The sequence below is a fragment of the Dermacentor albipictus genome, chromosome 9 (genome assembly GCF_038994185.2).
Source record: "Dermacentor albipictus isolate Rhodes 1998 colony chromosome 9, USDA_Dalb.pri_finalv2, whole genome shotgun sequence".
Taxonomy (NCBI): Eukaryota; Metazoa; Arthropoda; class Arachnida; order Ixodida; family Ixodidae; genus Dermacentor; species Dermacentor albipictus.
Window position 1 is genome coordinate 65,514,720 of NC_091829.1, and position 23,824 is coordinate 65,538,543.

Here is a 23,824-nt window from a genome sequence, read left to right on the forward strand (position 1 = left end):
GAAAGGTGTGGCGTTTTAGTGGGTGGGATTTCAACAGGTCTGCTTCAAGTTGTCCCATGAAAATGTTTGCATACGTAGGAGTGAATGGTATTCTCATGCTGGTGCCAAGAGTTTGCAGGTAGTGAATAGAATCGAATTCGAAATAGTTGAGCGCGAGAACTAACCTAAGGAGCGACAGGTAATTTCAGGAGTGCACTTGGGGATTCACTGCAAGGGATCTAGAAACGGCTTCAATTCTTTCACTCATGGGTATGTCATTGTAAAGGGCAGAAACATCCAAAGTGACTAGAATAGAGCAGTTGGAAAGGATTTGGTTGGCGATATGCCGTCGATAATTCGAAGGAAGTGCGGCAAGTCTTGAACAAATGATGGGAGCGTGGTGGGGATGTTTGACAGGTGGCGATTTAAGAATTTAGGTAGGCTCAGTAGGTGTGTTATTAGAAACAATAGGCCAACCTGGGATTTCTGCTGAATATACTTCTTCGACCTGAACTTCATGAATTTTTGGAAGATAAAAGCAGCCCGTTTTTTCGTTCTTGGGCAACATGAAGCGATATTCAGATTGCGTGAAAAGTTCCCTGGACAGGAGCTCTGCTATTGTGTTTTTGACAGTATTGCTGCAGTCTGAAGTTGGGCTAGAGTCGAGTTTTCTGTAATGGGTGTGGTTGCTCAGTTGTTTGGAGGCCTCATTCTTGTACTTTTCAATAGGCCAGATTACAATACGGCCGCCTTTGTTGTGTGGGCTATCGTGTCTCTGTCGGAGACACGATAGCCCACAACCAGCAGCGAAACAGATAAAAGGGCTGCTGTGCACGTCGTTGTCACGCTGGCTGACACACGGCATTGACGTGATTGACAGACGGCTGTGTCCCTGGCCTTGTGCACAGTGCTCCTTTATTCTCAATCCAGCACCCTCGCCGCTAACATACCTTTGTCCATTGCCGCACCCACCCTCCTTACGCCCTCTCCCCTTTAGAAGAACCTCACCTGTATGTACTCAGGCGAGGAAAGCATATGTCGCCTTGAAGAAGACAAGTCCACTTGTCGAAACGTTGGCTGCTGCTTTCATCTTGTTCTCGTTTTTACTCTCATCGTCTTGAATTGCCATCTTCCACCTTCCCCTTGTTTTCCCTTGCCTTCAGCAAGTGGCATCTAAAGGCAAGTGTAATAACACATCAGAAAATATTTGTCACTTCATAAACAGCACATCAATACCCAAATCCAATTTTATTTACCAATCGATAAGCTTACATGTACTGCTCACAAAAGCAGCAGCAAAACAAGTACTCCCTTTCAGGATTGCAAGTGAACAAGAAAACACTCGACTATACAGAATCAATGGCTAAATGTTCATTTGACGCATGTGAGCTCTTGCGCGGAAAGACAACTGGTTTTAAAGCAAAAGGACTGGGCGGCCACTACTGACGTAACACAGCAAGTTCTAGAAAATTGTGAGCCAATTGAAAGCAACACAAAGACGGCAGTTGCAACGGCCAGCAACGTGACAGTAGAAGAGTGACACAGCAAACGAGACTGCACACAACTGCAGTGTTCTGCTTTTAAAATTGGTGTTCATGCCAACACTGCTGTGCAACCATCACTAAAGAAACAGCATGAGTGCTTGTGTGTGCTCGTGGTGCTCCAGCATCCTAAGGTGGATTCACATTATGGAAAAAGTCATGTCAAGACCATGTATCATGTGACGGTGCATCAGATCGGGGCTTCAACATCTTGCACACAGCCACCATGGCTCACAGTGCTTGGAAGCCTCGACAGATTTTGACAGTAAGCTATGGAAATTTTGGCATAGAAAAGGCTAGTCAATCTAGCAGCTAGGCTTTCTTCATTTTGCTTTCCAAAGAGACACTTATTTTCGTAATCCCTTTTTGATGTGGAGCAAAGCACAGCCATCAGCCATAGGGCAGCATAGTTATCTTGCAGCTTTGCTACACAATTATACTAATTTAGATGTGCCATCCAGCATAGAATAGACACATTTTGTATACTCCATGTGTACTCTCAAGCCAAGGCATTGTTAGGCTTTGATTGGGTGCAAAGCAGAAGCTAACACTGTGCATTTGAGGCTGTCTGGCATTTTTCTTCTGTGATTGACAGTAGACTTGTCATGATGGCATCACAGATATTTTCACAGATTTATCCATCCTGTGAATCTATCTTAGAGAGAACGCTTTCCCCACAGTACGCTGGATGGACTAGGTGAAAAATCCTGGAAATCAATAGTGGTCTCATTTCGGGTGCAGACAACTTCAAACACACTTCACTTCCTGTGATGTGCACTAAAACCTTTCCCATTCATTTTAGGTGTACCCAGGTCCCACAAATGTGCAGTAAAAAAAAAAAAAAGCTAAACAATAACATGAACACAAGAGAAGCAGCAGCAGCATCAAACTTCTCCGAAAACGTGAGCAGAACAACACACAGTATGTGTAACCTGGCATGGACACTACTATCTGTATGTATGTATATATATATATCACAACATGGTAACCTACAATTGCTCAAAATATTCCAGTGGGGAAACGCCTTCTGAAGGGAACAGAACGCTGAAACACATGCACATTGTATCACGAGGCCACCGCTTTCCTTTTGTTTTGCTTCCCGAACCAAGAAAAATTTCAAACGACTAGATGACTGAAGTCAGCACGCATACGGGAAAGAGAGCTCAGACAAGTGCAACAGCTCTAACGGGGCAAAGGGAGTTCCTTAGGTTGACTAATGCGTTGCAGAAAAAAACTAATTCTGTCAATGGGGCAAATGGTGAAGGCAATGTTTGAACACAGATCAGACTGTCCATACATTTCAACAAAGCTACTTATTGCAGACATCCTGTTCTATGTATCAAAGCAAGCAATTGATTCTTTTGCCTCAGATGGGTTGTGCCATCACAGTCCTTGAGACCATTCATCACTTGACAACCCTGAACTTCGGTCAAGCCGTTCTCACAGCGCATACATTCAGCACACAAAACAGATCACTCGTGAAATCACAACTGCAGTATGCGTCGGTGTGCTGAGTCAGCCCTTTGTGGACACTACCCACGCACCTGACAATTCAGAGATGGTGTTTTGCAGAAAGTGCAAACCGCTTCAAGAGAGAAACTGTCATGCACTCAAAGAGTTCTGTCCCATGACAAAGCACCATCTTAAACAGTTTATGAAAGCAGCACTACATGTTCTGATTAGAGTGTACGGCTGCTAGCTCACGGCTAACTGCAGGGTCTTGGCCAAAACGCCAAGAAGCAACAGACTAAGCCAAAGTTTGTAAGCTTTCTCAATGTTAGCGACTATAGATCCTGCCTTGAACGTGCTGCCTCTCTTTTTTTCTCTCCTGTGCTTTCCAATAAAGCTATCCCTTTTGTACGTTCAAAAGTGTAAAGCAGCAACAGCATGCATTTTGGGAGGCAGGGGAGGGGGTTAAAATAAAAACAAGCTGCTAAATCTGATATGGCAGCTTCGGCTAGTGTGTGGGGAGAGCGAAGGTGAACCTATGGGTCACACCCAATCTCATCAGTAAACAAAACCCTTACAAACTTTAGTTAAAAGTTCTAACAAATGTAAAATGCTACAAGGTTCTAACCAGAGCAAATAAAACACAACCAAAATAACAAGTTTCCCCCTTTTGTTTTACATAAGAGGCCACTACTGGCTGAAGAAAACATTTATGGCAGCCCAGAAAATTTGATAAAATCTGAATTGCGGCAACATTTGAAAAGCAATTGAGCAGCAATTGGCGATGAAGGATGTAATAAAGCGAGTGCCAAGCTTTAGAAAGTTTGGAACTGTGTAAAGTAAGCTGATGCTGCAAACATGCACTTCAGCTACCTTTCAAACCAAGTTAACGCAAGTTTCGGTTCTATTTCCATTTTGTGATCTCGGAGGGAAACAATGTTTTAGCAGACAGTGAAAAGGATCTTGGATTTACTGTAACATGGAAGAGTGAATTCTATATATGCCTGTGAAAAACTAACAATGCTGAAAAACTAGAGCAGAACTATGATAAATGGCTAGAGAAAGTCCCTAAGGAGAAAATCCCTAACACAGATGACAGCAAAATTTTAAGAACTGTTTCTGTTGCACTATGGGATTTCACTTACAAGTCTAAAGTTATCAAACGTAGCATTTGAAGTTAAAGAAAATAAAGGACTGATGTGTATATGCATGTTCTGTTATATATAGAGAAAAAACAAAGAAGGCATTGCCTCTGTGCTAACAATCTCACTTATCAGTAGAAAAGCACGGTGACAAATGCCATTGCACTTTCCTACAACGGTGACATACTTGTCTCCCATCTCACATGTGGCTATCAAAAGCCCAACAAGCCGTACAACAATCAAAACTTGACAATCTGCAAAACTGTCCACAAACGACAGAGACAAAGTCAATAAACTAATGCGGCCGGTGATAACACAGCAGAGATAAAGAATTTAAAAAAGAAGAAAGTGTGTAGTGAGGAAGGAAAGAAGAGTGAGGTGTGTGAGGCTGCAACTGCAATGGTGGTGCTTGCTTGGCCTCGCCTCGGCTCGGCTTAGATCTGGCTCAGAGGGACCTTGACTGGCAGCGGTGGTGCCTCCTGGTCAACAGGCGGCTGGATCTTGACCTGTTCGGACGGGTCGTAGATGAGCAGGTAGTCGAGGTCTCCGCTGACACCCATTTTCTGTTGGGAGAAGAAGCATGGACATTTATCCACTCACTATTAAGAAGACTGCTGAACAGTGCATTTCAGAAAAAGCAGTGGAGCGACAATGTAGCTGCCAAGGTACCGTATTTATCTGATTATAAGGTGAGGGTGCCCCAGTCAGGAGACCAGAGAAGAAAGAAAAAGAAGGTATGCGTGTCAATATAAGACCGTATAGAATGGCCGATGGATTATTAAGACCCACCGGGGATTGCCAGAAAGAATAAATTACCAAGACAGTCAAACGCAAAATGACGACTATGAAATAGAGTGGAGAAGAGTTTCAACATATGCAAACTTTACTTTTAGCTGCGGCAGCGCCAATTTCACCTTATAGCATGGTTTCATGGCATCGTGACCCGTGCTGCCACAAAGCAACACTATAAGGTGGAATGTGTGCTGCCTTGAAGACACATCTAAAGGCAAAATACGCACATAAGGCAGGGGACGACTTGAAGGCTGTGAGATTCTGGGGTGGCAAAAAAAGATCCCCTTTTATTCGAACCAATACGTTATTTTCCATGACCACACACCAACTATCACAGAATTGACTGGGCATGACTGAAAGAATAGTTTCTGTGATGGTATGTTCTAGCCTACATGACATGTGTGTGCCCAGGTGGCAATCGCCAGTGCAGATCACTTGTATGCAGTGTGCTAAAGCACTGCACAGCCTACAGCCTACCTCATTATAATGCTGTCCTATCCTACACAAAGGTACCTTCTTTATCACAAATACCTGAATACAAAGGGAAGTTTCAGAACAGCAATAAACTTTTTATCCACATACAGAGGAATCTCGAGAAGCAGAAATCAAATGGAATTGCCACTTAAACAGCACGCCATCCTTATGGTTGGTTGTGTGCTCATGCCATGCTCTCTCCAATGTCTCCGAGAAAATGGAACACCTAATAAACAGAACCAATTTTCCTGGTACCTTGAAGTTCCGTTTAAAGAGAGTCTACTGTATAATATGCACGTATCCTGAACATTTATCACACTTTGGCAATATTGCTTAATAAAGCCGTGCTTCCTTGGAAAATGAACTTGGAAAATGAAAGTCAGCCCAAATGTACTCATCTGTGCTATCCAGAGCATTCGATATTCCGCACATTTTAAGAGGTGCGCATCACAAGTGCACCACTGTAATGAGAAGCCAGCACAGCTCCAGTGATGCTACTGGCCCAACCCATTTCGGACCAGCTTCTGGAGCAGCCAAAAATGCATTTTGGAGCAGTAAAATGGACTTTTGGAGCAGGTTTGTGAAACAGACTGCAAACTATATTCGGGGTGTCTACAAGCTGACATTTCCAAATCCCCCAAGTTTTCAGGGTTTTCCCTGAGCACCTTTGCAAAATTCCCTGAATGAGCCAGAACTTTGCTTTAAGTCAAGACAAGCTGACACTATGTTGCCCGATGCTGTCACTCTCTAGTAAGCATGTTGAAAAAAAAAATGACTTAATCCAGCTTGAATAGTAAAGAGTAATATCTATTTTATTTAAAACAAAACAGAAGGAAGGTGTTAGTAAAATGCACAGCAAAAAAAAATGATGAAACACATTTCAAATTGAGTAACATTTTCAAATACGAATAAAAAGGAGATGCACACATAAGTAAATATTTTTGAATATGAGCTATTTCTATCAACTGATAGCAAGCTCATCAGTATGAGAGCTGAACTTTGTCACAACCAAGATTCTCTCAGCAGCTGGGAAGTCAACCTCAACTGTCCTGACATACTCTCAGCCCGTACACAACATCTCAGTGTTGGGTTTCACTGCTTTAAAGAGTTTATTTTGGTTTGGATGATGGACACCTGCATCTCAGTGTCAGCCAACACCTTGTTTTTCGAGCTCAAGCTCCTTCAAAGAGGTGACGGCATGCTTCCTTTCCCGTTAATTCCTCAGTGCGTCAGTCCTTACTGTTCTCATCCTCCTACTGCCATGTGTTCACCTCATGGATCATTTGAAGCATCCTCTTGATCAGTTGTACAGTCAACGTCCGATTTTTCGGACTCCCTAGGGGCCACAAAAAATCCAGAAAATAGGGCAGCCCCCCAAAAATTAATGCATGTCTTTAATTGCCCTTAAGGGCTAAAATTGCCACAGGGACGTCCGAAAAAGCTCTTAAGGCCTGCCAGTACACTTATTAGGCATATCAGTGCTCGCACTGTGACAGGAGATGGGGGTGCATGCGTGTATAATTAAGGAATACATACTGTGTCCCGTAACAATTGCTCCTTCCCACATTTGTTTCACCGCGTAACGCTGCTGTACTGAGGCGAAGTTAACTTTCAGAGACTGGCATTACACAACACGCCGTGCTCTGCAAGCTTCAAAGCCAATTGCGAGGATTACAAAGATGGAGTCAGTGTCATTGCTGACAGTGGCAAACTCCTTTCAATGAAAAACACGGCACCACACGGTAAAAAGCTTAATAGTGAATGTAGAAGCAGCTAGGCCTAACGTTGCCGGGCTGGTGGCTATGGCTGCCAGCACATTTGCATGCAAGAGCGCCGTTTTGAGGTGGCGAGGTAATCAAAACGGCGGTGGTGGTTGCGGCTTTGCCTAATGCCGTTTCAAACCTGCGGTCACGGCAAAAAGTACGGCAAATTGGACGGCGAAGGGTTCTTGCCTATGAAATTTCATACATTCTTATACACCGACTCTATAGGGTACGTGGTGGTGCCGCGAAACCGTGCGAATGATCGGGCATCCGGAAAGTCGGTCGTTGACCGTATGTACACTGACAACTCCTCCATCAGACGACACGCTGTCAAAGACGGTGTGTTACGATCCCTCTCTGTTACTCGAGCAAGCATTACCGCAACTTTAGTTGCCTTTAATAAAATTACAGCAAATATTCCCTCACAGAAGCATAAATTCCCCGAGTTTACCACAAGTATTTCCAAACTATTCAAAATCCCTGAGAATTCCCGGTTTGTAGACACCCTGAGTTCACCACCACTTCTAATTCTAAATTTTTTATATTTCTCGGCTCTTAAGTTTTCTGTTTTTTATGGTCCCGTGAAAAACATATCAGTGGGGCTTTACTGTATAACAAAATTATCGAAATAACGAAGAACTGAACTTCTTGTACAAAGAACACCATGTATTTTGAGCCTGAATGTGATGAAGTATGTCTATACACTGCTGCCGCAAAGAGATACCAAGACAATAAATGTAAACTTGCCCGGTTGCAGAGGGTCAAATGGTTGAATTACGTGTGGCTGCTGCCTGTGAATGCACCTCTCAAATCGCGCGGCATGCCATCTAAGGCGACCGCTGAAGCAGAGCAGCGTTGTCTTCTCCAAGTGCAATAAGATCCTCTCACGCTCTGTGTGCTGTATGCCTTAGGTGCAAGTGAAAGCTTGCAAGGGTGAACCAAGAAGGATGGTGGCTTGATGAGCACCATCTTCCCGCATGAGCAAAGGTAAAGCAAAAGGGGCGCGAGGGGGGGCAGGTTGGCATGTTTCTTCTTTCCCAGTGCGACTATGAATGCTCATTGCTATCGGGCTGGCTGAGTGCATCCACAGCTCATGCACCACGTCTTTAGAAGTAATCTGCCGCAAGCGCCGTCTTCTCGCACACGAAGTGCTGGACGTTGCGTAATCTTGAGTTTCGGAAACGCGTTAATGAGAGGCAGATGAAGTGTTCACTCCCTGCTGCCGACACTTTTCCTGACAGCGTCAACCCACCACAGGCAGAGGCAGACGAGGAGGCAGAGTGGATGCAAGCGCGCAGCTGGCTTCGCACCAACGACGTGCAGATATCGTCGACATGGCATGAAACTGCCTCTTTCATCACCGACTCTCAAGTTCAACAAAATGATTTTTCTTTTTCACATTCAAATTTGCTTTTTACGATTGTCCTATGGTTCAGAAAATCGTGCCGCCTGTTCCGTGCAACACAAATTCATTAGCGGCTGTACTTATTTATTGGCACAAAAAATTGAATTTCGATATAACAAAGCAAATTGACAATTTTACCCTCTTCGTTATACCGAGGTTTAACTAATTCTGCACTTCAATGCGTAAAACGGCAGTTTGTTAAAAAGGGAAGTGGATAATAGTGCACTTTTATGACAGGTTTCACGGCACATATCTCTAAAGTCATGTGACCCTTAGAATTTGTTCAAAGGGGATATTCCTTGCAAACTCATTGACTACAATTTATGAATTGCAATATGTGCTGTGAAATTTTTTGTAGGTTAATTAATTATTTTTTCTTAGTTCATCAATTATGCATTTTCATTTCTCTTGAAAGTATTGCCCACTGCTTCACCACCTTAACTTCTGCCATGAAGAGGACATTCGTACAAACGAAAAATAAGTAACGAAATGTTTTTAAGTAAAATTTTGATTACACATAAACTATTTAATAACTGGCTTGGTGAACTATTCAATACTGAAATCCCAATGCAGGGTACCAAAGATGCTATAGATGTCACATTAAGTTTACACTGCTGAACAAAGTCAGTGAATCAAAAACAATACCTTGGGCTGCATGGGCATTAAGGTGCCTTTGAATTCACTGCAGAAGGCAGGAGAGACTCGCTAAAGGGGCAAAGAAAACGGGCCAGAAGGGTTGGCGCAGAAGCACTCACATGGTGCGAGTAGGCGGGCGGTGGCGAGGTGGACGATGTCACACTGCTACTGGATGAGGTCACCATGGTGGCGCAGCACAACCACACCATGGTCACCACGACGAGGAACAGGACCATCATGAGCAGCCACTCGGGGATGCCTGACTGGCGAGAGATGCAGTCCAGCCAGCTAGAAGAGGCCGCTGCAGACACCGTCGACGACGTCTCGGCAGCAGCCGCCTCCTGCTCACTCTTGGTAGACGACAGTGGCTTGGCCGACTTGTCTTCTGCCGGGTCCCCTGTGGCGGGGGAGGACGGAAAACAAAGATCTGCAGCCTGCCTCAAAGCCAAGGTTTAAAAGGTAAGGTTAGTAGTTTGCAGGATGCAGGTACCCCGACAAATGCAAATTCCTGCCTTGTTAAAGGCTTACTGACACAGCAACTGTGTGTCCCGCTTTTATTACCTTTGTGGGTAGCTGTCAACCTTATTATGCTAAAAAGCCTCTATTCCTTGAGGGCACACCAAATCATTGATTACCCTTTTACACGACCCACTCAAAACACGCATCAAGCACAGCGCGGCTTCGGACATGAAAAAGGAGACTTATTGTGCCACCAGAAGCCCCGAAAGTCACTGAAGTAATAGTTTTCTGAAAATATTAAGGCCCAAATTTAGGTGTGCAGCCCCCTTGCACAACAATACATGTTAAATACGCACTTAATTAAACAGTTTTCACACAGAGGTGATGGAATGTGCTCACGCCCTCACCATCCTACAATGTTATGCCCCAGAACACCAGAGTGTTTCTCAGAAAGCCACAATGACAAAGTAATCTTGTGGCACAGTAGACAATTTCCAAATCAAGGACTTGCGCCAGGATTTAAAGGCCAAGTGCAACGAAACCTTACTTTGGCTAAATTCAAAATAAATCAGTATTGCATACTACTAGAGGAATCTTGGAAAAGTTGCAGGGCTGGCAATTATTTTTTTCTCGTTAGCAGCCTTTAAATAGCACCTAAGCAGATGACGCTTACGTGACTCATTTCTTTATTCCAAGTTTCACTGCATTGTTTTCTGCAGGTTTCAACACTCCTTTTGCCAGTTTGCTTAAACTGATTCACTTCACAACCTAGATGAATTGCACGTGCACACACAAAAAAAGGAGACCCATTTTCAAGCAGTGCACTCAAGATTATGCTCCTGAAGCTTTTCCTTCAACTTGTCATCCATTTCTGCAAGCTCCAGTCTTCTCTATTGCCATTTGCTGGACTTCACAATGCAGGTCATGTCGCTTGTGGCTTCTGCCCACTCAGAGCAGTTGCCGGCACAAGCTGTTAAATCGGGAACTGGTGCTTCCAGCCCCCTCTTCTTCGTCTTGATACCGTGTATCCCTTCTTCAATGTGGCTTCTCCTTGAAGCCTTTAACTACTCGATCACTTGTTTTCTTTTTTGTTGTTTTTTTTTCCAAGTAGGCTCGATAGCAGTTGTGTGCAGCTGAGACAGATCTATACAACTCGTTCGTTATTTCGATGTTCAAGATGCCATCAGCCTTGCTTACTGCATCACAAATGATTCACTGAGACACATACAAGATCTCCTTCAGGTTTTCGACAGAGACTCGGCGGCTGACGTTGAAGCTTCTTTCAACAGTTGCCTGCTCGTGGCTCAAGATGAGAAGAAGTCTGACAAATTTTCACGAGTGCACGTAGGATGCACCTTCAACAGCTCAAGATAGAACTTGCCTAGGCTAAAAGTGTTTATCAGACTGCCGCAGGTTATGTTTCTTCTATTTGCAGAAGTTATGTGCATTCACCAAGGACAGAATCGTGCTCATGCTCACTCAATCATTTAACTGCAATGAGCACGTCTAAGACTTTCCTGGAGCCTGTAAGGCACTCGCCTGGCTCTGAGGCCATTCGACAGGAGGGGGAGTCGAGCAAAGACAGGCTCTTATTAGATGGTATGTCAGCGGGCTCTTTTCCAGAATTTTCTTCGCTGTACTTAGAAGAAACCATTTGCATCCCATCCTGAAGACAAATATACCCTTGGCACTTGCTTTTGCTGCTTTGACTGCTTGTTCAGCAGCATGCCCAATGTAAACTTTCTCTCATGCATTTACAGATTTGCAGATGCATTGCACATATGCAGATTTCTTTTCACTGCACGAAAATGCCTTAGCGTTTCGCTATCCGGGAATATTTTCTTCAGCAATTCCCCTGTGTGTGATGACGAGTTGTAGGAATAGTGTGATGACACCATTTTCAGAGCCCACGGGATCTCCACATCAGTCACACACACGTGTGCTTTGCACAGGCTGCTCACATCCAATGACGTTGATGGAGTTTGCTTGATGCGTTGCTCATGAACAGTTGTCTTCAAGTAGCTCTGCATGATACTATGCACTGCAGTCACTTACGTGTTCTCAATGTGTTTTGCGCTCTTCATGTGACTTTTGATGACCGACTCGTTCATTGACGATACATTGAAAGTTTTCCCACATGTTTCACACTTCGCCTGATGCGAGTTAGATGTGTCTGGAGAATTCTATTCCTTAGAAGCAGCACTGCTTTACCACGACTGCTGGAAATTGCACTTTCCCAGCACACTGCAGCTGTGAAAGACGCGAGTGCGATTACATGCCACCATGTTTCTCACTACAAAGGTAGGCTTAGCTCTGGTCACTGCTGCTGCTGTAACCCTTCTACCACATGCTACTGCGTTGTAGCTACAGAAGCGGATTGTATTGGATGCCTTTGTTGATTTGAGTACACAGTTGCTAGACGTTCAAGAGGCATCCGCTAAAAACTGGCTGAACGAAAGCTTATTGGCGAAATTCAAGGACATTTAAGTACTTTAAAAAATTCACGGGTTTTCAAGGCAATGAAAATGCTATCTTAGAATTCCAGGTTTTTCTAGTGTCTCAAGGACCACTACGAACCCTGTTGCCTACTTGTAGCCAATATGCAGGCACAGATGGTCTATGCAGAAAACTGCAGCTCGCACGTCTGCAATGTGCAACTCACCGGCATGAGGATCGAGGATACGGATTGGCGTGAGCTCTCCACGCACTACAATCAGGTGGCCGGTGTCCTTCTGCACGTAAACGGCATAGAATGTGCGTCGGATAATGCGGCACACATGGTCCACCACCGTCTCGTACATCTTCTGCACCAGCATGAGGAGCTTGAGCGGGTGAAGATGTGACGTCTTCTTGTGCTCTGACTGCTGGTGTGCCAGGGGATCCAGAAAAAAAAAAAGAACAACGATGAGACAAGCTTGACATTGCCAGCAATTAAACATGTAATTTCGGTAATGTTAATGATCTTGAGAAATAAGAATTATTCAAATATGAAGCACATTTTAGAATATGTGAAGCGAAGGTTCCATGAAGCGGTAAATGAAATGCCATAATTTTGCCGATTTCATTCCTGCGTCTCTGGCATGAAGGAAACGGGTACACATGCATGCGCTCTCGCACACCCATGCCATACAATGCGACAGATCTTATACAGTCAAACCCAGATACACCAAACTTGAAGGGCGTTGCGAAATAGTTCGATATATAAAATAAAAATTTTACACTAAAGTTTCCAAGGGGATTTAACAGCGGATCGTTATACATAATAATTTGTTATATCTGGGTTCAACTGTACTGCCTTGTATTTTTTTATTTGTTTTTACTTATTTTAAATGCACTGCATGCTTCATTGCAAATCTCCTGTTGCACATATGTCGGCACGATAGAAGAACACATGCAACTGAGGTCTAATGGTTAGGAAAGTAGGCTAGAAAGGTTTAATTTTTAAAGGAGTTGTCCTCTTGATGAATAATACTTGCTGCAATTAGGATATTTAGGTCTCATTTATTTAATCACCGATTAAATCCACAGGAAACAATGCCAGAAGCCTGGACACCTATAAGGGTAGTAAAGATGGTACTGATGTTGTACATGCAAGCTATACAGTAAGGAGCAGAAGCACCAACACCCACCCAGCAGCCATGGTCAGAAAAGCCTCAAGGGGGGGCACAAAGAAAGCTCCACCAGCTCATCATGAAGCATGATGCAACACTTCTGGTAATGCACGAAAATTTGTTTAAAAGCGGGCATTCCAAAATTAACTATAGGACACTCGTACCTAAAGAATACTATATTTGCATGTAAATAACGCAACCACAAATATATTGCAAGTGGGGACTTTCAGTCTCTCAGTTACATCCATTGTTACATCCCCGGAATTCTTAGAGAGCAACAGTGTTGCCGCCGCCGCACTTCGCCCATCTTCAAGTGAAAGCGATGGTAACAATGACATTCTGGAAGTGGACGTCATCCCTTCATTACCTGACGCGGCGCGTGGTTTCAGTGTCATGCGAGCTTTCGCAGAAGAGCAGGGCCTTATGGACAAACTTGCTTGGGGCCTGGCCGAGTTCGAAGGAGTCGCGGCAAGGCCACCATGGCACCAAATGAAGATCGCCGATTTTTTTATGCTACTCACAAATAAAGCCTGTCCGAGTGTGTGTGCTTGAGAGCATCATGACGTAGTTCTCCAGCCCGTAAGTAGCTTTAAAACTGGCATTGGCGGTCAATGCGTACATTGTTTAATGAGTACCTAAACGTTGTTCCCGGCTGACTAAATATTAACGAGGTTTGGCTGTACTAGACACTGCAATGCCTACATTTATTGCTGTGTAATAACTCATGTACTTTGGCCACTTCAACGATCAAATGAGAATACTACTTGTTAAAGAGTCATTGCCTTTATCTGTTCATATTTTGTGTGCCCTATCTGGAAAGCAGATTTATGGTGATGGCACTTTCATTGTGTTTACAAACGGTCGAAAGTTTCGGTACTCCTGTTCTCATGAATGGCCATCACTTTCGAAAACCACATACCAAGCACACATTCAAATGTATCACAAGTGGTTCGTTGAATACATCCAAAGGCAGTGGCCATTAACGACATTAATTACGTGTTTTTCAAATTCGACACCTTAGTGCCCCATGCCCTTTCCTTCTGTATAACCCTAATACATGTCGCAGCTATGTCTTGCATGCATGACTACATTTATCCTGCCATGTGTGGTACAGAGCTGTTATTTAGTGGCCAGGACAGTTATCTACTGGACAGTTTCAGCAGTCACATCAGAAGTAGTTGATTTCAAGTGCCTCAAAAACACATAATTCACAACAGCTCACTTAAGATAACTAAACAGTGGTCGATTGTACTTTGCAATTGCAGTCAAGGCAAAGCATTGGGCCTTCTGTTGTTGGTTGCAGAACTCACCATTTTGCTCACATGCCTGAATTGCTCATCGCATCCTTCGGTACATGCGTAGTAGCTAGGCTGGCTTGGATAGGCCTCTGTGCAGGCTGTAGAAAAAAAAAAGGAAAGAAAAGCAGTGTTGCAATTAACCTATAAATGGTTTACCACAGATTAGTTTGGGCCCAATACTGTTCATTTCGGGAAGTTAACACAGGTTAACTCTGCCAAAATGATAATGATATGGACAGCTTAACGAGAACAAATAAGCAAACAAAGCTCTGAACAAACAAGGAGGTCAAGAGAAGGGTCATAAAGAAGTGCTTTTCGTGCCCCATCTGCTCCTTTTCCTTCTCAGCTTTGGCAATTTAGTTGCCTGTTTAGTCATGTGCCACTTATTTACAACAAGCAATTTGACAAGAAGATGCTTGAAAAGAAGAACACAAAGGAAACAAGATAACTTGAAGTCGGGAAACCTTGTACAGAACCACCCGAAGGAAGGACTACAGCGCAAACTAAAATGGCAGTGGCTGGCACGATGGTGAACATAATCACAGTACCATGAATATGACTGTATGAAAACTGAAATGCTGCAAATTCTGCATGGAATCCTGAGCAGAGATGATAAGAGATTTAATTTCTGGAAACTTCTAGCAAGTAACCGGAATGCGATACATAAGACACATACCCTTTAGGCTTCACAGCTATCACAGTGAAGCAGAATACCTGCACTTCAGCCCTTCGAAAAACAGTTGAAGTTAAATGCCCAACACTTGCAGCAAGTGCTTAAGCACATCCCCATACAGAATGCAGGCCTCGATGCCACTGTTCCATCTATGACCTCACACTCGGAAGCAGAACAACATACACACATCACAAAGGTTTGCTTCACAATAAAAGATGTTACTTCTGAAGCCTTTTTACGTCGTTAAAGTGAACTCCTTTTCAAAATCGCACTGTCACAGGCTAAAACATGTGTGTCCAATTTAGAAAACTGTAAAGAAGAAGGGAATTGGATGGTCATGAAGGAAATTGAAGCAATCAAGTAAAGGTTGTACGAGAAGTACTAGCTACTAAGAGTGCTGGCAAAACCAGGAGCTCTGAGGTTTATGGACTTTCCAAGTACAATTCTGCTTGATGCTACCACAAGATTATTACGTTAGCCCTTTGCCTTCAAAAACGTGTATTTTATCCAAACAGACACAGTGGAAAATTCCCATGTCAACTTGACCAGGTTGGTTAATGCTGAAGTGGCCAAGACCAATTCATCATCGTCTGTCCAATTTATGTACACTGCAGAAAGAAGACCTCGCCCAGAGATCTATCACCCCTGTCTTGCTTCAGCTAACAGTCCGTGCCTGCAAATTTTGTAATGTCATCACTCCATGTAATCTTGCGCTAGCCTTGATTGCATTCATTCTGTTGCTCCAGTACTCCAATAGACAAGCAGTTATTTGAGGCAGTGTCCTTGAGCGATCACTTTCAGTGATACCAACACTTTCGTGAGATTTTGTGCGGCTTAGCACCAAAGCCCGCAGGGGTGAGCACCACAGCGTGGAGAAAGAGCCGGTCACGTCCACCACTGAAATTATGCTCTCCAGGTGATTGGCATGGTCAGAGCAAAACCTGCCAGCGGGAACAAATCTCTGAGGCCATGATCTGTGTTAAAGCCAACAGCGTTCCCACCACTATGCCAAGATCACTTTCTTGGCCTCCCAAACTCCATTTTCCCCGGTTAATCTCAACTGGAATATCAGCTATGCCCATTTACTCTATAATCCATAAATCTGTCCTCCTGTTTCTTAATGTTGTGTTAATGCTAAGCTTATCGTTTTTTATTTCATCCCTTGTTGCATGGTTCCGAGTTTCTTTTCAAATTCTGTCATTTGTTTATTTCCTATGTTCTTCTTTTCATTCCCTCCTGCAGAAAGAGTAGGCAGGCGCTGTGCCCCTCTCAGTAGTAGTTGTCAGCTTGCTCCCTCCCTGTTTCCTTTGTGTGCTTGCATGTTTCCGTATATAATAATAATAATAATAATAATAATAATAATAATAATAATAATAATAATAATAATAATAATAATAATAATAATAATTTAAAAATTCAAATTTGTTATTTTCCAAGTTTCAGACCCATAGCTTAGTACCAGCAGAATGCACTGATAATACATTTTTTTTTTCAGAAATATTGCTAAGCTGCATCACAATTTGAAAATGTCTACCAAGTGCACTTCAAGACACCGTTCTGCAGACGTTCTTCTCAAACAAATTTATTTTCCCACCCAGACGAGAAAGCTTTGCCCAAGTGGCGCACATTGTTGGATACCACCCTTATTCACTTTGTAGTTTAAAAGGCAATCAACATGCCACAATTTATTTTCATTCTCAGATGCAGAGGCAGTACGACTTTAGCGTTCTCGGCGCAGCTACACTCCTGTGGCGTATGCAAAGTGGAAGAGAAGACTCCAAGGAATCCACCACAACATCTTGGCGAGAGCTAGCTTCAATGCAATCAGAAAGAACTAGCTTCAATGCAATCAGAAAGAGCTAGCTTCAATGCAATCTGAAACAGCCCAAGGCAAACTATACTAGGGTTTGTAGCAGCTTCTGCAGAAACAATTCAAGAGTTTTCAAGGTCTTTCCTGGCCCCGAAAGAGCACTTCTAAGGATTCAATGATATAGTGCCTGACAGCTTGAAAACAAAACACTGCATAGAACAACGAGCAAACTTTTTTTTTTTTTGCACTCAGAATGAATAAGTGGTCACATAAACCACCCCCAGCCACCACAAACAAAATGCCTCCCTACCAGAAAGTGGCGAAACAAATCAGATTGGCTTGACACTTGGCTTGCAGATGCCCCTTGAATAAATACACAAATAAAATCTACAAGGATTAGCCAAATCAAAATTAAATAATTTTTAAGCACTCCATGATACTTAAGGGCCTCTCCAGGCTTTGAAAATTACATTCTGTGGCTTTTTAAGTGTTTCAAGAACCCCTACAAACCCTGTGCTTCCAAACTATGTTCAAAACAGTTGAAGCAATAGCCCTGCTACCAATCTCTGCGTAGGCTCCTTAGTGGCAAGAAGCAATGATGGCCGACGCCTGTTGACAGGAGAAATTGAAACTAGGCATCAAGGAAACGTGGAGCAAAATCACGAGTGACCGATCAGTGACCCCACATAAAAATGGGATGTAGCTGATAGGAGATGCAGGCTTGGTGCTGTAGATGACTGTAGATGACTTTAATGAACACAACATGGTCTCTGTCGGTCAGTGGCCATGGAAGATAACGGTGTTCACAGTGATAAGTGTGTGCAGTGATAAGCCGGTGTGCACACGTGTGCGCGCACAGCCCTTGCTACATAGGCTACTCCTGTTCAGCTGTTTGTATCCTTGTTTTACGAATCAGCTGCAATTTCCTACTCCGGATAACAACAGACGTCTATCTTATCGAGTAATCAAACAGTAATGTAAACTGTCCTGGCATGAGTATTCCAGGAGACCCCAACTCCTTGAATAGCCTGGGGAGGTAAATGTACAGAACATGAAAAATATCTATAAAGCCTGTGTAGCCTTTGAAAGGGCGCCCATGCTAAGCTTCTTTATAGGGACACTGAAGACACAACAATAAACTTATAATGGTTCATCGTTATTTCAATATAATATTTTCATTCATTTGGCAAGAGATGACTGATTATTGATGAAAAGAAAAAAAAACTGAAGCCAAAACTTTGCTTTTCTGGAATTTTGAGCTAAAACCTCAGCACCTAAATGTCAACAGATTTCGATGTACATACCATATTTACTTGATTCTAACATGCACCTTTTCCCATAAAAGTTCACCGAAACTAAGTACACATTAATATTGAGTGTAAAATCAACAGCATTAGATAGTGTCCAAATCCCACCCTAAATCTCGAAACCCACCTTCCAATATCGAAAGCTGTGCTTTGCCACACTGAGGGTACTGGAAGCTCCCACAATCATGAGATAGTTATCATTAGGTCACGCCTCCAGTAACCTCCAAACTTTTAATTTTTTTTCTTTTCAAGTAAGAGCAAATCACTATTTCTCTCTCTTACCATGAAAATCTGGTGAGGAAACAATCAAGGGTATTGCATTTCACATCTTTTCTAAGGTATACAAATCGCCATGTGCATTGCGATCATGGGTACTGCACTTTTTGACCCTAAAAAAGTTGGTGAGAGTTACAATTGAAGGTGCATTAGAACCAAGTAAGTACGATATTTTCTGGCATTCAGACAAGGAATACTTCAGAACTTGCCTGGTTGTGCATTTGGGTTCTTTAGAATGAAATGAAGTTTTTATTTGCTGACAAAGAATAAAGTACACCCAAGTAGGTAGGCGCTTTACAAATCTGAAGTCACAGCAACCTGGTGCAGGAACCTCAGCATATCAGGACCACCCATTTCCCACTTTTTCCTTTTTCACCTTTTCTGGCAAATCAAAGCTGCAATCATGGTGACAGTGGCCATTTCGACATTCATTAATTAAGAGGCGTCATTCATTAACACAACTCAACTCAATATTCCTCTTTTGTGTCCCTTCAAAGCACCGTTTTCTTCTCCCGTGAAATCATACATGAAGCCTGCCAGTCACTAAAAACATTTCAGCACTCCACTCATGAGGCTGCTTTACAGACGAATATTTTTGCACTCGTAGAACAAATTACCTTGTAAGACTTGTTTCACACAGTGTGAACAGATCGGATGAAAAACAGCTGCTAGGTTTATGCGCCACAGATCAGGAGAAGCTATGAGGCCCCAAAACAACATATATATATGTTGAACAAAGTTGAACTATGCTAGGATATTTCCCCCTGCAACACAGTATAGCGGCCTTCGCAAAATAAAATGAACAAAGAAGAACAAAAAATCCTGCTCGGCGCCCTGTGATAAAGGTGAGTAATGCATTTTTGCTCCAGCAACCTTGCCATTTCCTGTCAGTGCTTTGAAACTGACACGCTGCTGCTCTTTACATGGCCAGCCAGAGAAAAACATGGTCGCTCTCAACAAAGGTCTAGTGTTATGCAGCACTCCCATGCATGTGCAGTTGTTGCTCTTGCCGTGAAAAGTTGCATAAAATAATTTAACCAGCAACATGTTTTGGTCTGAAATGGCACTAAGGCAAGATGCATGCAATAAAGGGACATCCTAAAACGAGGTTTGCTTTCTTCCTCTTAATCCCAAAACTAACTTGTTTCGTTTATGTTCTTCAATTAGTCAGGTAATTAGTTCACAAAAATTATCCTGGTTATGGAACACGGCTGATGGCTGAACAGCTTAGGTTTCATCAACCACATATTGTATCGCCGCCCCCCTCCCCCTTTTTTACCAGATAGGCTAACGTTAGCCAGGACACCCTCCATGTGGCCTGTTGGCCATTACTGTTTTAAAGCAGCAATAAGAAAAGGCATATAGCAAAACGTGTGCCAGAGAAAAGATGATGAACTGTAATAATCAGTCGTTGCACAGGCACACTCTCCCAACCTCACCAATCACTCAAGTGGATTATATGTATCGATGCAGTGGCCACACGTTTATGCTATATAGATCTCTGTGTTACAGGTGCAGCAATACTATTGTTACACATTTCTGTTCCAATTAATTAGAGAGTTTTAGAATAGGGGCCCCAACAGTTTGGGGCCCAAAGAGCTTTGCGGGTGTTAGTGTTGGGGCACGCAGGAGTGAAGAGTTTTATAACAGGGTTTTACGTATGCGGATAGCGTCTTGCGCTGACAGCGCCACTACAGCGTCAAAGAAAAGCTATTAGAAATAATGAAATAAAATATACCATTTTATGATAGGAATAGTAATTTTGACTTGACTGTATTCGCGTTTAATCACAATTTAGAGGTTATTCTGTAAGCAGCAAACAATTAGTTCAGCTTAGTTTTGAGCAAACCATCATTACGTGCCTTCACCAGCCAAGCTTAGCCGTGTTAGGCCTACGAGCCATAATATCCACAATCGAATTCGGAATGAGCGGCGTCTAAGGAATCAATCTTCATAACACACATTAGTTGAGAGAAAGCGATAACCGCAGTCACTTCTCCTAGCTTGCGAACTTCATGCGTTACCACGAATCGAACCCAGTTTAGTGCTAGGTTAGAGCCGTCGCTTCAATGGGTGCTGCCATGTTTGCTGACACAAAGCTTTTCGGGACGCTATTTGGGCTCCCGATAAATCGGTGAAATAGCGTTCCCAACGCAAAACCCAAACGCAGTTTGCGTTTCGCGCATGCGCAGTGGCTTCGACGCTATTTCTTTGGGGCCCCTATTCTAAAACTCTCTATAATCCTAAAAAAAAAAGGAATCTAGAACACCTTGCCTCATACTGCCTGAAGAGTTTATCCAAAAATCAAAATCTGGATAGTGTTTGCCATACAAAGTTGTACGATCTTGCAGTTCATCAACGCAAATGCCATCTCAGCAAGGCTGCAAGTTTGCCAGACAAAAAAGACCAGTCTATCTTGAAAGGGAATCCTAGACATCAAGCTTCCTAGTTGAGCTGTACGTTATGCAATATTTGCTTGTACACCTGCACCCAGCAAGGCTTACACCGTTTTTTTTTTAGTTATGGGGTTTTACGTGCCAAAACCACTTTCCGATTATGAGGCACACCGTAGTGGAGGACTCCGGAAACTTTGACCACCTGGGGTTCTTTAACGTGCACCTAAATCTAAGTACGCGGGTGTTTTCGCATTTCACCCCCATCGAAATGCGGCCGCCGTGGCCGGGATTCAATCCCGCGACCTCGTGCTCAGCAGCCTAACACCATAGAGCAAGGCTTACACCTAAATACTGACAATCGCTCATCGCAGGCTTGCTAACCTGGCTGGTAATTCCACTGTTACAAATGTGCTGAGGCAAATATCTAACTCTGAATGTGTTGCACACAGTGTAACTTCCATGTTTCTCGGCCATTTTTTATGTTCCCAGAGCTTACAGCTAAGCACCATGAATGCTTTCGTTAAGTACTCTAGGAAACCTTAAATGACAGCTGCTAGTACTAGACATCGGTTTTCCAGCTCCAACATTTTAACCATTACCTTTGTGTTCAAAAAGAAAAAAATGTCGGGAAAGCAAAGTGATGATGTAGGATGCCGGTTTAACAGACCATGTGACAGGAGTGCAACTGTCAGCCTTGTCAAAAAAAAAACTTGCCTGCTCTGTTCGTGCATCACTCACTGTAACGACGTGGGCACAGTTTCCGGTTGACAATGGATTTCCTGGGTCCCTTTACAATGGCAAGATTCTTTCAGTTCTTTTAATATTGATATTTTCTGACAGGGGTAAGTGTTGCCCTCTGCAATAGTAATTAAAAAAAGAACAGAAGAAGAAAAAAAAGCAGAAACTATGCATACAAAGAATCCAACCTTTATCTTAAAAAGGAGCACCTGCTTTTGTTCCACACAAGTGTCAGGACATGCTATGACGCAGTTTATAAGAGCTCTAGTGGCCACGGTCAAAGCCGCAACAATGCATAGAGACTTGCACCCTGCTACGCATGAGCGCAGCTGTGTAATGCAGTAACAAAATAAAGCAATAATAATAAGTAGAAGAAAGAAAAACCCTTGCATGCCGGCCCCATCTTTCTCGCCAACCTTCAGCAATCAACTTGTATCACTCTGCCCTTTCTTATCAAGCAGGCACCATTGAGGTGCGCTCGGTATGCCCAAGATTAGCGTCTACATGTACCCCATCCGCCGCAATACCGCCGTCCTATGGGGTCTCCGTTTTCGTGTCGGGACACCAGCGACGGTTCGGCGGCGGGTGACAGACATGAAACAAGATAGACGGGAAAGGAGGAAAGGCTCGGAAGACGCGCAGCGCCTGAGAAAGAGAGAGTGCGTACAGTACGCCTGTGCTGAACGAAGCAGACGGGCAACACGATGATCGCATCGCGAAAACAACTCGATGCGCGTCTGAATCACAGGCGCCAAAGGCGTCTGCCGCGCAGTACCGCGCACTGCAATGCCACCGTACCGTTGAAGCAGGCAGCGTGCGTAGCGTTCATGTCGTGGGTCACCGCGTGGAAGCCGGCCTCGACGAAGTTGCGACATCCTTTCTTGCATGCGTCGAGGTGCTCGGGCTGCGAAGGAGAAAGAGTGAAACGCAATATAAATACACACACACACAGACGACAGCACAACTGGCGCTCTCGTTCAACCGGGCGAACAGATGTTTCGCCCTGCGACAGCAAAATGCTGCGTCCCCGGGCGCGCGATGCGTGTGACAGGCTTCGCCAGCTAGTGAGCGCGCGGCATCTGTTTCGATCGTTCACTTATTTTCTCTCCCTCATTTCGTTTCACTGCATTCTCTCGAAATTGCGTTTTCTTTACACCAAGCCGCACTTCCCTTTGCGTGCGTGGCAGACGGTAGAAACGCCGCGCGTTTTAGACGCCGATCGCGACAGGAAAAGGCGCGAGGCAATGATTCCGGTCGTTCTCGAAACTGACACGGCCCCACGCCAAACGAGCAGATACAACAGGAAAAAAAAAACGGCAGCTCCAGACGCCATATATTTTAAAACACATCTCACAACTCCTTGACGCATTTCAGCAAATGCACGACCGCGCAACAACTGCGGCTTCAATCGCCAAGCTGCCTCGACAGACCCCACCTACTAAGGTTCCTCGCAGCCGCGCTTCCGAGACCAGCTGACAGCGAACGGCTGGTGCTCCAACGACCATTGTAAACACGACCCTCGGGCCCGACAGAGATACAGCGCGATAACGTGCGCGTTGCAAACGGAAAGCAGCCATCGTTGCTGCAAAACAACCACTCACCTTCGGATACGTGTGCGCCGGGTAGGTCAGCTCGCAGTGCGACTCGCAGCTTTCGCATTCTTCCGAGCTGCCTCCTTTGCGGAGCGGTTCACAGCTGCACGTCGCTATGGCCAGGGCCAGAAACGCAACTAAGCCTCCTGCCTGCATTGTCGCGTACTCGTAGCTGCGTTCACCGCAGTGCTGTGCAGTCTCTCGTGATCGACGGCGACACGGCGCACTACACGTCGTCCGTTCCGCACCGAACGCTCAGGGGCCCGCAAGAACAAAAGAAGCGTGCGGTTCCGCTCGCTTCCGATTACCAGGTGCAAGGCAGCTACTAGCACCGAGCTTGCTCGTCTCTGCGCTGCTGTAGTCGCTGTAGTTTGGTTTGTGGCTGCGTGCGAAAGCGGCGGGGCCGCCACCTGTGTACAAGATCGGCGTTCGTTCATTGGTTGTGCCGCCGAAGGCGCTGCAGGCGAGGTTTTATTTTTACAA

General features: G+C 44.1%; 1 protein-coding gene across 2 annotated transcripts; it reads right to left on the reverse strand.

Moving 5' to 3' along the window:
- Nucleotides 1-1,208: 1,208 nt before the first annotated feature.
- Nucleotides 1,209-23,761, reverse strand: LOC135921865 (transmembrane protein 59-like). 2 transcript variants are annotated; one of them, XM_065456261.1, is made up of 6 exons: nucleotides 23,351-23,761; nucleotides 22,548-22,653; nucleotides 14,562-14,647; nucleotides 12,303-12,501; nucleotides 9,301-9,578; nucleotides 1,209-4,674 (listed from the first exon to the last, which is right to left on the reverse strand). In XM_065456261.1, the coding sequence occupies exons 1-6, from the start codon at nucleotides 23,495-23,497 to the stop codon at nucleotides 4,546-4,548; spliced, it is 945 nt and encodes a 314-aa protein (XP_065312333.1). In that variant the 5' UTR covers nucleotides 23,498-23,761; the 3' UTR covers nucleotides 1,209-4,545. The 2 variants fall into 2 exon arrangements, with proteins under 2 accessions (XP_065312333.1, XP_065312332.1); XM_065456260.1 differs by having other exon boundaries at nucleotides 12,303-12,504.
- Between the last annotated feature and the right edge of the window lie 63 nt (nucleotides 23,762-23,824).